Genomic DNA, 12929 nt, shown 5'->3' on the forward strand with positions numbered 1-12929 from the left:
TAGCCACCCTTTCTTCTGAGTGAAATTCACGTACATTTGAGATGACAGATTTAAGCTCTGTAAAAAGTGATGCTTTTCGGCTCGATAGCTTGGAGGCTCGTCTTGCAGCTAGATACCGAGTCGATCCAAAATATGGGATCTTCGACCGCTAACTCGCTACCTCGGATAGGACCGTTTACTTCGATAATCGACCTAAAGCTCTGGCCCGTTATATAAATATTAAGGATACCATGTTTAATTCTACGGGATAGTAGAGCGTAATAAACAACCAGGTCCGTAGTACATCCGGCTTTATATCTTAATCTAATATTCCTAAATGTCGTCTCGCTATACGGGTCTATATTAGGTATATATGCTCGGGCACACGTGACTTAGGCCGTTGTATGTCCCAATGTTGACATGAGAAGTAAAATGTTAGAATGCAATTTTTAAGAGATGGTTGTCTGAGTTTGAAATGTCCGGGAACCAAAACCCTGCGGAGCTAGCCCACTGGCTTTAATAATGCCTCTTTGCCTCGCCCACATGGCAAGGTGTAATATCTCCTCGTCGAGACTACAATTGTCGGGATGAGAGTCCCTTGAGATTACATGTGTTATATTTCCGTGTCGAGATTCCGATAGCCACGGGTCGGGATTAAAGATCCTTGATATTACACATGCAGTCGTCGAAACTCATAGCCAATTAAACTTACTGGAAGTACGCCCTCATAATTGCGGTACAGGGGTGATAGACCCCAACAATGTATAATAGAATAGATCATAGAGGCTCTGCCCACCTTAATTTCTCTTCTAGCTGTTCAAAGAAGTCATCCTTTACCTCGCTATACACACCTGTGTCCGACACAATTATCATTCAACTTCCATATCAAATGACGAGGAGTTCTCGTGTCACGCTCAGAAGAAAGTGTCTTTGCTCTATGTAGTTCATCTAGAGGAGAAATGATAGTTGAATTACTTGGTAGCCCGTAGCTGATACTATAAATTTGGTTTGAGTATGTTTATGTGCTAGCCAAGCTTAAGTACGGTGTAAACAAGGCAGAATAGAAACTAGTATGTGTCTATGACAGAGTTATTGTGATGCTGGGCGCGAAGTTGAGCCAATAGGTGCCTCCCCTCCTCCCTGCCTCTCGTTCTCCCCTTATCGTTTGTCCTGGCACCAAGCGTTGGTCTTAGCAGGTCCCTGGTCACCAGTAGCCCCAGCCTTCTTGCAGGCATCCGAAAAGTTGCAGTTGTAGAATGAACCGCCGTTGTCAGCAATACAGTCGCTACGCGACTGGTGCGACGGTTTGCGGTTGCCACAGACTGTTCCAGTCGCAATACCATTGGGCTGTTGGTTGGCGTCGATACAGTGGCAAAAGCTGTAATAATTGTAAGCCTGGACGCTCATCGGAGCGATCATAGCCGCAACGAGGGCAGTAGTGAGCTTCATAATGCTATATTCGGTCAAGAGTATGTTAGTCTCTACCAGCCTTGAGTACATTTTACCCACTCACCCAAGGTGTATGCAAAAGAGAGATAGAGAGAGTAAGTGAAGCTGTCAAGGATGGAGTTATATATGAAGCTGATGGATAGTACTTCAGGTCCATCGATGCTCGAGCTAACAGCGGCATCTTTATACCTATTCGGGCGCTTAGATTGCTGCGATCAATGAAGTGGTGTAAACACTCTTGGTGCAGAGAATCTCTTTTTTCTGGTCGTTGTGCCCGACGGTGCTTCGAACTCCCGCGCCAGACCGCCGTTTGCCTCACTATCCGGCTGAAGACCTTAGGGACCTTTTGAAGTCTCCGGCGGTAACTCATGTGGTGTCTTTTTTTTGGGGGGGGGGCTTTACAGGCGCAAAAGACCATCCTCAACAGGATCAGGCTTTGAAGGGAAATCACACGATACGGAACACTTTTCCAAGTACACGGCACGCGCAATGTGCCCCAAGCGCACTCTAGCACCGTCGGAATTAATTCATAACTGCGCACATAACTTAAATGGACCTAGTAAGAAATAGTTGATGGCTTCCAGTATCCAGAACACATTATAAATACCTCTTCCATGCCTACTTGACGCAATGAAGTCATCACATACCTTCTCGTCTATCAATCTCGCAATCCCTCCTACATCGTTCTTTTGAAATCTTGTGCAACGCTTGTCACCAAGGCCTTCTTGATCATGGGTCTCACCCTTGGAGTTGTTTCCGCTCGAAGTTGCCCCGCGGGCTGGATCGAATGCTCGTACAGCGATGGCGGAACCTGCGTCTGGGAGTGCGGTAACGCTGGAGGAGGCTGCGCTTGCCCGCCAACTGGTCTCGTAAAGTCTGCCTGCATTTACAACGGCAGGGGCAAGCAACGATGTTAAACGGGGAAACAGGGCTTACCAGGGGCATATCAAGTAGTCAGACGAGCCCTATCTTTGATTGTGAACTGTTACAGACAGATGCTTAGACCGCCAGTCTGGTCAGTACCTTTGAATCGTACCTCGAGCAATGAACAGCAAGTATAGCTTAGCTTATACGAATCGATTCGAAGGTAGTGCTGGGAATTTTGTGTGTTTGATCCAGCCGAGATGCTCTCTCATGCAGTTGAGGTATCAGGAGGGTAGTACTTTTATCGTAGACTTGAGATGTCATATGGTTATCGCCCTGCAGCTTGAGATGAATATGAAAAGGCTTCTTTCCCCTCAGCGTGTGTGGCTTTTGCATCAAAACTTTGTGATCGCTCGCGATATGGGATTCATGTCTATATGCAACTCCCTTTCTTCTCAAAAGACGTGATTTATGCCATGGCCTATGGTCCTGGCTTCATGGTTCTGGAGCGCAGGTTCTGTCTTCAGTTGTGGCTGCCTGGACCGTATAGTAATAGCATAGGAACATACTTAGCATCCGCCGTTGACTGATAGTCCTGAACATAGCCTACGTCTATAATTGGGACCTTCGTGGATTTATCCTAGATCAAAGAAACATGCGTTGCTGCCATTTCAAATAACTCTACGTCGTCAATGGGCGGACTCCCTTCCCTGGTTTGTTGACTCTGGCCATCTCGCAGCACACTGTGTCGGTACATAAAGTATAAGCAGTTACACCAACCCTCGGATCCCATTGCTCACTCCATTAGCGACATTGGTGTCATATCCTCTTGGACAGGTCCAGGAATATCCGGCCGATTTCGGAAGATAGCGAAGCACACCTCGGCGATATCCTTGGCCATAGCCGGACTAGCCGCATCAATCTCTGTTCCGCTGTGTCCCATCCTTACAAGTTTGGCTTTCGCCGATACCATATTGGCTATGATGAAAGCCTTCCCTACAAAGTCTTGCGTCGCGAGCCTTCTCTCGGCAATGAGGGCGTAGCGGTCGACAATATCAATGATTCGGTCTCTGAGCTCGGCGATCAATGTCCAGGGCTTATTGTCAGTGATGGAGGCTTCCATCTGAAAGCAGAGAAACAGCACGGCTTGTAGGGCCACTGTACGAAATAAGGATCCGGAGGTCCTCATCATGTTCACCAGTCCACCCAAGTCATAGCCTTTGGCCAGTTTGTTGGGAGGATCAATAGTCTCGAGGATTGAGATGGCGGTGCTGACGCACAAAGTATAAGAGAAAGCCAATGAGGAGCTTCTTTGAACACCAAATGGCAAGTGAAGGGCAAGTAATGACCTCTGGCAAAGAACGGTCGAGAAATGTAGAGCAAAGTTTCCGCGGTCAGGAGAGCTGTTTGCTAGCAGCGGACGCGCCACAGCTTCAAATGTCTCCTGTAACTTGGAGGCCTCTTCATACTTCACAGAACATCTGATGTCGTTGAGGAAGTTGGCGATCCGCATTCGCGTTCTCAGAGTCGATATCAAGTAGCGCACAGGCGACGAGGCATCTAGGTTATATCCCTCACCCATACCATTCGATTTTGGAGGTGCTGGTAAGGACATATCCCAGTCGTCGGGTCCTATCGTTGTCAAAAGTCCCTCATTCATCGAGCTTTGTAAATCCAGCTCTAGAATCGTGTACCAGAGATTTTGTTGAGTCTCTAGCTCGTCCTTTGTGAGGGGGTCTCCTGTGATTGAGGGATCGCGATGCAGGCCCGCCACCATTGCGTTTCGCGCCAGCATACCAGATGAGGACCAAGTAGCAGTAGAATCTAGGCTGTAAACCTGCCTCATGATGTCGATCAAGCAGCATGCTTGAAGGGTGCCGACATCGCAAGGGGTGGAACGAAGGGCGACGCTCTGCCACGCTAGAATGAGATGCCACCACCCCTCGATCTTGGTGTCCGGCAATCGACCGCTGTTCGTGTCTAGAGTACCATTCCCAATAGCTATGACCAGCAAGATTTGTATACAGTCGGAAATGGGCACGCTCTCAGGCTTTTCCCAAAACATCAAGACCTGGTCTTGGAAAATTGGCTTTTGTAAGAGCGCAAAAACGGAGCCAAAGGTGTCGAAATATTGCCGGATTAAGAAATCGGCTGTGAGCCTTGTTGGAAACTCTTCAAACATGGACAGTTGGGGCCCCTGGGCCTCTCCGAGAAAGAGGGTCCGCCGCTGGTACAATGAAGTCTTCAGCTCATTGAATGTTGTGAAGTGACCGCCAGGTAAAGAGAATCCAGCCCGGCCCATGAGAGCCATGATGTGTTGAAACTACATGATTGTCAATGGGGGGAAAAAACACGGGCGCTGAGTTTTCTCATACCTTTGGGAAAAGCCAGTGATTGCTACTACGCCCATACCAAGTTCTTCTCGAATTGAGTTTGCTCGGCTTTACGGTCGGGGTCCCGGCGTTCTCGGACATACCCAACGCGTCTGCATTCCCACCAAGCAAGCCCTCTTGGGGCCCAGGATTCGGGGAATCCGCATCGTCGGCTTCCACGCTTCTATCTCGAGACTCGGTAACTGAAGCGCTGCGATTCCCAGCAGACAATATGGTTTCAGGTCTTGCATCTGCCGGATCACCGGAGTGGCCCGGTGTATGCCTGATATCGGGGCCTTGTTCCCTTTCGTTGGACGCTTGCTGCTGCTGCTGCTCACGGGGCGATCGCTTCGACGCGGTGCCGAGGACCGGTCTCACGTACGTGCATTTCAACGGGGGGTTGTTCTTTGAGCACCGGTCGCAGGGCCGTTGCTTGTTGCACTTCAGCTTTCGGCGATGACATTCGAGGCAGACGAGCATCGGCCGCTCCCTTCGGCGCCGGCGAGTGTGCACCGGCGTTTCTTCCGTTGGTTGTATATCGGACATAGTAGTTGAGTGTCTTTTACCGGGTGAAGTGGGTATGGGAATGAGTATCCGCAGTCGGCAGATGGCTGCAGACGGAAATTCGAACGTTCGACAGTGAAAGAGGAAGATTGTTTGTTGTTTGCGATCGCCGGAGATTTGAGATTGACTGAGTTCAGTCTTTCTCTTCGATCATCGACGGCATTTGAGCTGATCCCCACCCGTAAAGCCGAGCACTCGACTTTGGTTCGCCTTACTAACCGGACTTAAAGGTGGGGAAGGTCGACCAAGCGTGGGTGTTACACGCAGCTATCATCAAACTCTGCACATATACCCCCAGTGCATAGATATGAATCAACTAAAGAGAGATAGGCTAGGCTTTGTCTATTTCTTATAAGTTCGCTCACAAGTCTTCAGGATATTAACGGAAGTTGGAGCCCGGCTGTGTGCGCTCTTGGTCGCATCGACCTTGACATTTCTTTTGCACCATGGGAGTACAGGATGACCTCCAAAACGTTGTCGACTGGACCGATGAATACGATTTTGGCAATCCTCGGAACTTCTCCCCAGTTACGAAGTGGGGAACAACAGTTCATTACGGTCTTGTTACCTTCATTGTTACTTTTGCCAGTTCAATTTTCAGCACTGCAACTGAGGTGACAAGCGAGTTATTCGGGGTCTCGAAGGATGTCATGCATTTAGCAACAGCCCTCAATGTTTTGGTAAGTACAGCTGCAATATGACAAATTCGATATGGCTAACAGTCAAAAGGGCTTTGCATTTGGCCCCTTGGTTTTTGGACCGCTCTCCGAGTTGTACGGCCGCAAGACTCCCCTGCTACTGGGACTCCTCGTCTTCTGTGTCTTCAACATACCAATTGCAGTCGCAACAAACGTCGAGACGATATTGATATGCAGATTCATCGTTGGCTTCGGAGGCGCGGCTCCTTTAGCCATCGTCGGCGGCGCACTCGTCGACCTCTTCCTTCCCATTGAAAGAGGCATCGCGGTCTGCATCTTCGCCGGCGCAACTTTCATGGGCTCCATTTTCGGGCCGATAGTCGGTGGCTTTGTCACTGAATCCCATTTGGGATGGCGATGGACGGCTTGGTTGACACTCATCCCCGGTGCTGTGCTGTGGGCGATTCTCTTGCTGTTCATCCCGGAGACATATGGTCCAGTCATTCTCCAAAGAAGAGCTCGGGAGCTCCGTTTCGAAACTGGCAATTGGGCACTCCATGCTGCTATCGAGGAGCATCGGTTGGAATTGAGCGATATCGCGCAGAGGTACCTCGTTAGACCTATCGCCATGCTCTGCCGCGAGCCCATCTTGGCCCTCGTGACGGTCTATATGTCGCTCATTTACGGTATCTTATACCTCTTCTTCGAGGCTTACCCAATCTCCTTTTCCGTCAAACGCGGTTGGAGTCTGGGCGTAGGAACACTTCCGTTCCTAAGTCTTGGGCTCGGCATTGTCCTTGGAGGAGTGGTCGTACTATTACACCTCAAATACCGGTACGCAAAGATATATAAAGCGGATGGAAAGGTGCCGCCAGAAGAACGCCTCATTCCAATGATATTCGGTGCTGTTTCATTACCAATAGGCATGTTTTGGTTCGCCTGGACAAGCGATCCAGACATTCATTGGGCTTCCCAAGTCCTTGCAGGCATTCCCACCGGAATAGGGATCATGACCATATTCATACAAGGCTTGGTGTACTTAATCGACACATATGCTCAACTCTCAAACAGCGCTATCGCGGCTAATGTATTTCTGAGAAGCTGGGTTGGTGCCGGTTTTACTATGTTTGCGACCAGCATGTATAACAAACTGGGTAAGCTTAATCGTCTTTCTAGTCAACAAAGCTGAGCTAGGTATTTGCTAACTGAGATTATAGGCGTTGCATGGGCATCATCACTACTTGGTTTCATCTGCGTTTCTTTGATACCAGTCCCAGTGTTATTTTTTAAGTATGGTGAAGTCATTAGGAAGAAAAGTGTGTATGCTCCATTTACGGACTAAAGCACTAACAAGTCATTTATGGAGCAATGAGATTCAAACAAAGGCAATCTATTAATGCATGTAAGTGTTGAGCCTCTGTGTGGCCAACACCGTGTCCTGCGGACATGAGCATATGTGCCCCTGGACTCAGTCCAAGCCCTGATTATCAAGATGCTGGTAGATGCAGAGATAATGAGTCGGCTCATTGTCAGTTCAGAGGTGAACTCAATCTCCTTACTTAAGGTTATTTTCCGTTCCCGCGCGGAGGGGCTCTGCGGCGGGATTTCTTATTACTCAGGAAATTGACAGTAGCACGCAATACGACGATTGCGCTTAACCTTAAACACATCCGGGCCTTTAAGTCAACTAATTTGAATGAACGATGCTCTTCAATCCTGTCTAATCGGATCACACTTCCTACCATAGACAGATAGCTTCTTCTATGCCACTTGGTATTTCATTTACCTCCCGTGAAATTCCCTTAGCAAGAAGATGTTTACATAAATAGAACTTTGGCCACATACCTTAATTGAGACACAAGAATGGCTTCCTTTGAGTAGTTCGGATGTATCTTGAGTCGGTTTGCAATATAGAGTCACGGATAAAATTGCTACATTGTGATGATCAGTGCCCAGCGACCTCCTGCTTAGCCTTTGTCTCGAGTAATGCCATACTCAGTCCGAAGTTGGGTGTATTTAGCATTTTTGTACTGAAAGCTTTCCATATAATGCTGCGCATCAAAAAACAAAAACTTCCATGCTCATGCTATCAGCCCCCGGAGGAGAGACCGCGGTGAGATACGAGTCTCGGGCACACCGCAAAAGTGCGAGTATTCGCAAATGACAGATATATTGACCGCTTGGACCATGTGTCCGGCAGCAACACTTGCAGGCTTCTTTCCTCATTATTGTCATCAAAACCTCGCAGGCATCTTTGAGCCCGAGCCCGGTAGAACAGGGATCGGATCCACCGAACGTCGGACGGCCCCGGCTCTTGAAAACCCGGCGTATTCTTCGGTCTCGGATATAAGGCCGCGAGGCGTGGAATCCGTGGAGTTTCCGGCCCACTTGCCCTAGACATTGACCATGGCATTGACCACGACACAATGACAACGGGTCTTCTTCGATCAAGCGGCATGGGTCTGGGCGTTGAAGACCCAACTTTGTTAACCCAAGTTGCAATCTCAGAATCATTCTATCAACTATAAGAACTCAAACGAAGTACTTTACGATCTGGACAAGCCCAAACTCGGCCAACGCCACGGTTCCTTACTCCTGCTGTTGGTCGAGGGGCACTAAGGCAATGCATATCCGTCACTACGGAGCAGCCTGACCCAAACTTGGCCAAGAATTCTCTGTATATTAAAGTTGTCTTGTGGGACCCTATCGCGGGCCCTCAAATACGGTGTAGGACTTGCAGGCTGAACAATGTAATGTATTTTGAGTTCCCACCTGACTCGAGCCTCACAGTGAGGAGGATGCGATCGGACTTTCATGTATTCTCCGCAACTCGCAGAAGAATCCAAAGAAAGCCGAATCTAGAAATCCAACCGGGGCACAGTCCAGCACCTAAGGCTGTATATAAAGACTAAATGCTTCCCGTGACGAAGCCGATCACTCGCAATTAAAACCAGCTCTCTCAATTCAACGACAAAGCCCACCAAGCCTTTCTCAAGACTTCCAGTACTTAACCCAAATTTCACATCCTTCAAGATGCAGTTCTCCAGCCTCTTTGTTGCCGCTGTCGCTCTGGTTCTTCCGGCTGCCGTTAGTGTAAGTGAATTTTCCTGTGCTCAAATCCAAATCATTTCATACTTCATTCACTAATGCTTGACCTCAGGCTGGCTACTGCCAAGGCACCACCTGCATTGACAGCATTAAGAACTTCGAGTGCCCCAAGCAGTGCCCCAAGGACGGCACTTGCGCGCTCAATGTCGCTTGCTTCTAAGGAATGAGTTAATGGTGGAAAGCCGGCATCGCAAGTTATTGGGAGCTTATCAAATACCCTGGACAATGGGGAAACATATCGCTGAGCATAGTTGAGCGCAATCCAGATAGGGTTGGATCAGCTTGAAACCACGGTCTGTGTATGGCGGTTCTATCGGTCAATCAAAAGCTTTTGCATTGCCATATCTTGTGATTACCTCTGTCTTCTGTTTCAAGTTACGCAGAGTGCAGTGAAGAATCATATTCGAGTTCAGCAACATAGCGATGAAGCCAAGAATCAAGCCCTGAAATCATCCCTCGATCCGTTCAAAGTATTTTTCTTTTATGCAGAACGTAGGTAGATGTTCTGTACACCAATTACGTGTGGGTTTTGTTCGCAGTCGATCACGGACAGAGAGATTAGCGGCCCTTCTTGCGTTTGGTTTATTCTAGTCCGCGCATAACACATACCCGCCATCTTTATCAGGCTTTCCGATGCAAAGCATATCAATTGCTGCGAGATTTTGCGGAGCTAAGACAGCGAGACTGCATTGTCCCGAAGATTCCCGCCGAATTCAAAGACCTTCTTCGCTCACGCGGTGAAGCTATACTCTAGACGTTAATAGAGGTTCTTGGAACTCCGCTGGGGATGATCGGCTCCGATACAACTTCTGTACTTATTCTTCAGTGTTTTTATCAAGTCATGAAGTAATGACTTAGCACTGGTGATCATGGAACTAGATTGGCTTGGGTAGACATCGACAACAGTTGCGCACATCCTCAATCTTTTGGGAATCTCCTACTCACAGATAATTGACCGGAGTACTTCATGCAATACGACAGTTGTGTCGATATTATTCAACGTGAAAGCAAGTGTATCTTGTGGTCAATGGCCGACTACTATCTTCCCATCCCTCTTAGAAGTTATTCTCCTTCTCCATAGCCGTCTTGACAGCCTCTCCTCGTACAGTAACCTCAGTAGTGTAACTCTTGAATTTGCGAGCCGGGATTTTCTTCATGAACATCTCATCCAACTCCTCGTACGTTCTTCCAGCTGTCTCGGGCAAGTTGTACCACAAGTGCACCAAGGAAATGACAGCCAAGCCGCCAAAGATGAATGCCAACTTGGCGCCGAGGTTCAGCTGATCAGGGTTGAACAGGTACGGCAGAACAAAGTTCCACATGGTAGTGAGTGCGTTCTGCAGAGCGAGACCGAGGGCGATGGTCTTGATGCGAAGTCTCGAAGTCGAGACCTCGGCGAGGATCGTGTACGCAGTCGCACCGATCGTGACGTTGTACCACCAGCAGTACATCATCAAAAGTGCGACAGTGCCCCTGTTGAAGGAGAGTGTTCCGGGAAGGGCGAGACCACCGGTGATGAGGAGGATCACGGTCAAGAATGCGAGCCCGTACACAGTCAAGGGGCGACGTCCCACCTTGTCGACCAAATACCATGACATGACGTTTCCGATGAGGGAGCAGATTTGCTGGACGATTTGAAGCTTGAAGCTGTCGGCGGTGCTGTACCCAGCCAGCTGCATATAATACCTGGAGACTGTCAGTCAAAGTACAAAGGCTGAAGGGCAAGTCATGGTAGACTAACGTAAAGTAAGAAGCAGCAAAAGTGATTCCTGACAGGGACTGAATGCAAAGAGGCGAGATACTGATGATGGTACGTCTCAAGTTTGACTTGCGGAAACACTCGAGGTAGCTGGCACCTGCGGTTTCCTTGCTAACCTGCTCCAGTGTCTGGTGAATGACGGCCAGCCTGACACGGCCTTCGTCACCAGCGTGTCCTAGCTTGCTCAGACTCTTGAGGGCTTGTTCATCCTTCTCCTTCATAGCCAGATACCATGGGCTCTCGGGCATAAACGGCAAAAAGATGGCTGCGATCGCCGCGAAGCCATATTGGGCACAGAAGACAGCACGGTACGCCCAACGGCTGTTCATAGTACCGGTCTCGTTGACAATGACGGCAACGACCAGGGGTCCGAGTGTGTATGATAGGGCTGAGAGGCAGGTGAAGAGACCGCGGAGGGCGAGGGGGGTGATCTGATGAGGCTCAAATTAGTACCCAATCTGGTCATGTTACGCGCCGGGATTTTAGCTTTGGAGTCTTACCTCTCCGATATATGTGACAGCCACGGTTGATAAAGCACCGATCGCAAAACCATTGATGAACTTGCCGCCGAAGAAGAGTTCGTTTGTGGTTGCGACGAATTCGAGAGTGATGCCGGTAATGGAGAATGCCAAAGCGAGGCCAATGACCTTCTTTCGTCCAAAGATGTCTGCGAGAGGACCGCTACCTAACGCACCCACGACGGCTCTGTATGAAGTAAAGATGGTTAGCATATGTCTAGATCATGTAGTACGGTAAAAAAAATGCGGCGCCGGCATTACTTACGAAGCGATTGGTGCGCCGTTGAAAGCGGACTGCCATTTCGTATCCAAGACATAGGAACCTTCAAATTCATGACCAAAGTCCTTTCGGAACTCTGGGATACTCAAGATGCTGCCACCTGCCTGGTTCTCGAACGCCAGGACCAGAACACACCATACGGCGTAAATGCACCAGAAGGACGCCTTCGGATACTTCTTCAATGACTCAAACTTCCCAAGCTCGTGCTCCTCCTGGTTTCCCAGGTTGGCGAGTTGTGCCTGACCTTCGCCGGGGTGCTCAAGGTGGTCGGCATTGTCCTTCTTCTCAGCGTCGACCATCGTGACCGGCTTTCTTACGTTCGGTTTAAAAGACGGACCTAAAACGAAATAACCCCAAAAGGAGAAAAGTCAAACGACTAAGAATCGATTCGGATTCAGGCTAAAAGAGGCTGAAGTCTAAGGTAACGCCAAGATGCAGGACAAGGCTCGAGATTGCAACCATCACGGGCTCTAGCGAGTCTTTATAAGGCAAAGCCGCAACACACACAATGGGTTGAGACTAGACTCGTAAGTACGAATGGGCGCACGAACCCGAATGGTCCCACGCCGACATCATGGAAACGGCCACACCAGAAATCTGGAACCTCGGGGGAATGACACGACGGTGGATCCGGGGTGTTGCCAGCATCGTCTGGGGATACCTGCGGGGCCCCGACTCTATGTGGGAAGATGGAGACTGGTTGGAGACTGGCCGAGACGAGTCAGGAGACCAAGACGCCGTCACGCCAATATCCACCGTTTGTCCGGTGTAGTGCCTGGGGTTTCCCCATCCAGGAGTGTTTGCCGGCGAGGAACCCCACGCGAGGAATAGTCTTCAAAGTTTCTGAACATCAGGGGAAGAAGCGGAGACACTCTTATCCAGGAGGTGGCATCAGTCGTTGTCTTGAATTCAGGTGTGAATAGACTCATTATTATATGCAGTTCTGTATGCAGTTCTGTATGCCTAGGGTGAACTAATTTGAAGAGCCCAAAACTCGGACGCTCGAGGACTGCATGTGGAGAGACACAGCATTATTGACGGTGCCTCTCAGTGCTAATTTTCTTAGATTTGAAAACGAGATCGTATTGTCTGCATCATAGCAACACATGTCTTCGTGGAACGGCGATGGCATCGCAGCAGTCTCAATATCCTCCGCCTGGGGAAAATTCTTTTGTCCCGTGCCTTTCTCCCGAGACAGAACCCCGGCTATTCCCGGCACGCGGCACCATTTAGCGGTGTTTTGGTGTGTCGAACGGTGGAGGCGCGTCGCCGGTGGTCGCCCGATTTTACAAAAGAAGTTTGGCACGCCGGCGAGCCGCTGTTCTTTGCCCCGACTCTCTAGAGCGCTCTTGAGAAAAGTACTGGGGGTTGCTGTCCGACATTGTCCGATGTTGGTCC

At 49.3% G+C, this 12929-nt stretch overlaps 5 protein-coding genes across 5 annotated transcripts; 2 read left to right on the forward strand and 3 right to left on the reverse strand.

The window, feature by feature from the left end:
* Window positions 1-899: 899 nt before the first annotated feature.
* On the reverse strand, window positions 900-2616 carry BDZ83DRAFT_779283 (uncharacterized protein; the record flags this gene model as incomplete). The annotated part of the gene is made up of 5 exons (XM_060515514.1): window positions 900-1432; window positions 1831-1935; window positions 2036-2046; window positions 2076-2359; window positions 2592-2616. The coding sequence occupies 5 exons, from the start codon at window positions 2614-2616 to the stop codon at window positions 1138-1140; spliced, it is 720 nt and encodes a 239-aa protein (XP_060364463.1). The 3' UTR covers window positions 900-1137.
* A 250-nt stretch (window positions 2617-2866) lies between these two features.
* Window positions 2867-5351, reverse strand: BDZ83DRAFT_623108 (uncharacterized protein). The gene is made up of 2 exons (XM_060508365.1): window positions 4668-5351; window positions 2867-4615 (listed from the first exon to the last, which is right to left on the reverse strand). The coding sequence occupies exons 1-2, from the start codon at window positions 5208-5210 to the stop codon at window positions 3089-3091; spliced, it is 2070 nt and encodes a 689-aa protein (XP_060364464.1). The 5' UTR covers window positions 5211-5351; the 3' UTR covers window positions 2867-3088.
* A 323-nt stretch (window positions 5352-5674) lies between these two features.
* BDZ83DRAFT_578828 (major facilitator superfamily domain-containing protein) lies at window positions 5675-7208 on the forward strand (the record flags this gene model as incomplete). Its single annotated transcript, XM_060505170.1, has 3 exons — window positions 5675-5908; window positions 5958-7020; window positions 7084-7208. The coding sequence occupies 3 exons, from the start codon at window positions 5675-5677 to the stop codon at window positions 7206-7208; spliced, it is 1422 nt and encodes a 473-aa protein (XP_060364465.1).
* A 1691-nt stretch (window positions 7209-8899) lies between these two features.
* Window positions 8900-9134, forward strand: BDZ83DRAFT_752653 (uncharacterized protein; the record flags this gene model as incomplete). The annotated part of the gene is made up of 2 exons (XM_060514228.1): window positions 8900-8959; window positions 9027-9134. 2 exons carry the CDS (start codon window positions 8900-8902, stop codon window positions 9132-9134), a joined length of 168 nt encoding a protein of 55 aa, XP_060364466.1.
* An 895-nt stretch (window positions 9135-10029) lies between these two features.
* BDZ83DRAFT_578752 (MFS hexose transporter) lies at window positions 10030-11830 on the reverse strand (the record flags this gene model as incomplete). The annotated part of the gene is made up of 4 exons (XM_060505162.1): window positions 10030-10660; window positions 10716-11164; window positions 11234-11438; window positions 11517-11830. 4 exons carry the CDS (start codon window positions 11828-11830, stop codon window positions 10030-10032), a joined length of 1599 nt encoding a protein of 532 aa, XP_060364467.1.
* Between the last annotated feature and the right edge of the window lie 1099 nt (window positions 11831-12929).

This window comes from Colletotrichum acutatum (genome assembly GCF_030867785.1).
Source record: "Colletotrichum acutatum strain CBS 112980 chromosome Unknown BDZ83scaffold_52, whole genome shotgun sequence".
In the NCBI taxonomy this organism is placed as follows: Eukaryota; Fungi; Ascomycota; class Sordariomycetes; order Glomerellales; family Glomerellaceae; genus Colletotrichum; species Colletotrichum acutatum.

Excerpts from the sequence above, each read along its gene's own strand:
- BDZ83DRAFT_623108 (XM_060508365.1), bottom strand. The coding sequence starts at position 5,210 with ATGTCCGATATACAACCAACGGAAGAAACGCCGGTGCACACTCGCCGG. Across the intron at positions 4,616-4,667 it reads ATCACTGGCTTTTCCCAAAG|TTTCAACACATCATGGCTCT; the intron begins GTATGAGAAAAC and ends ACAATCATGTAG.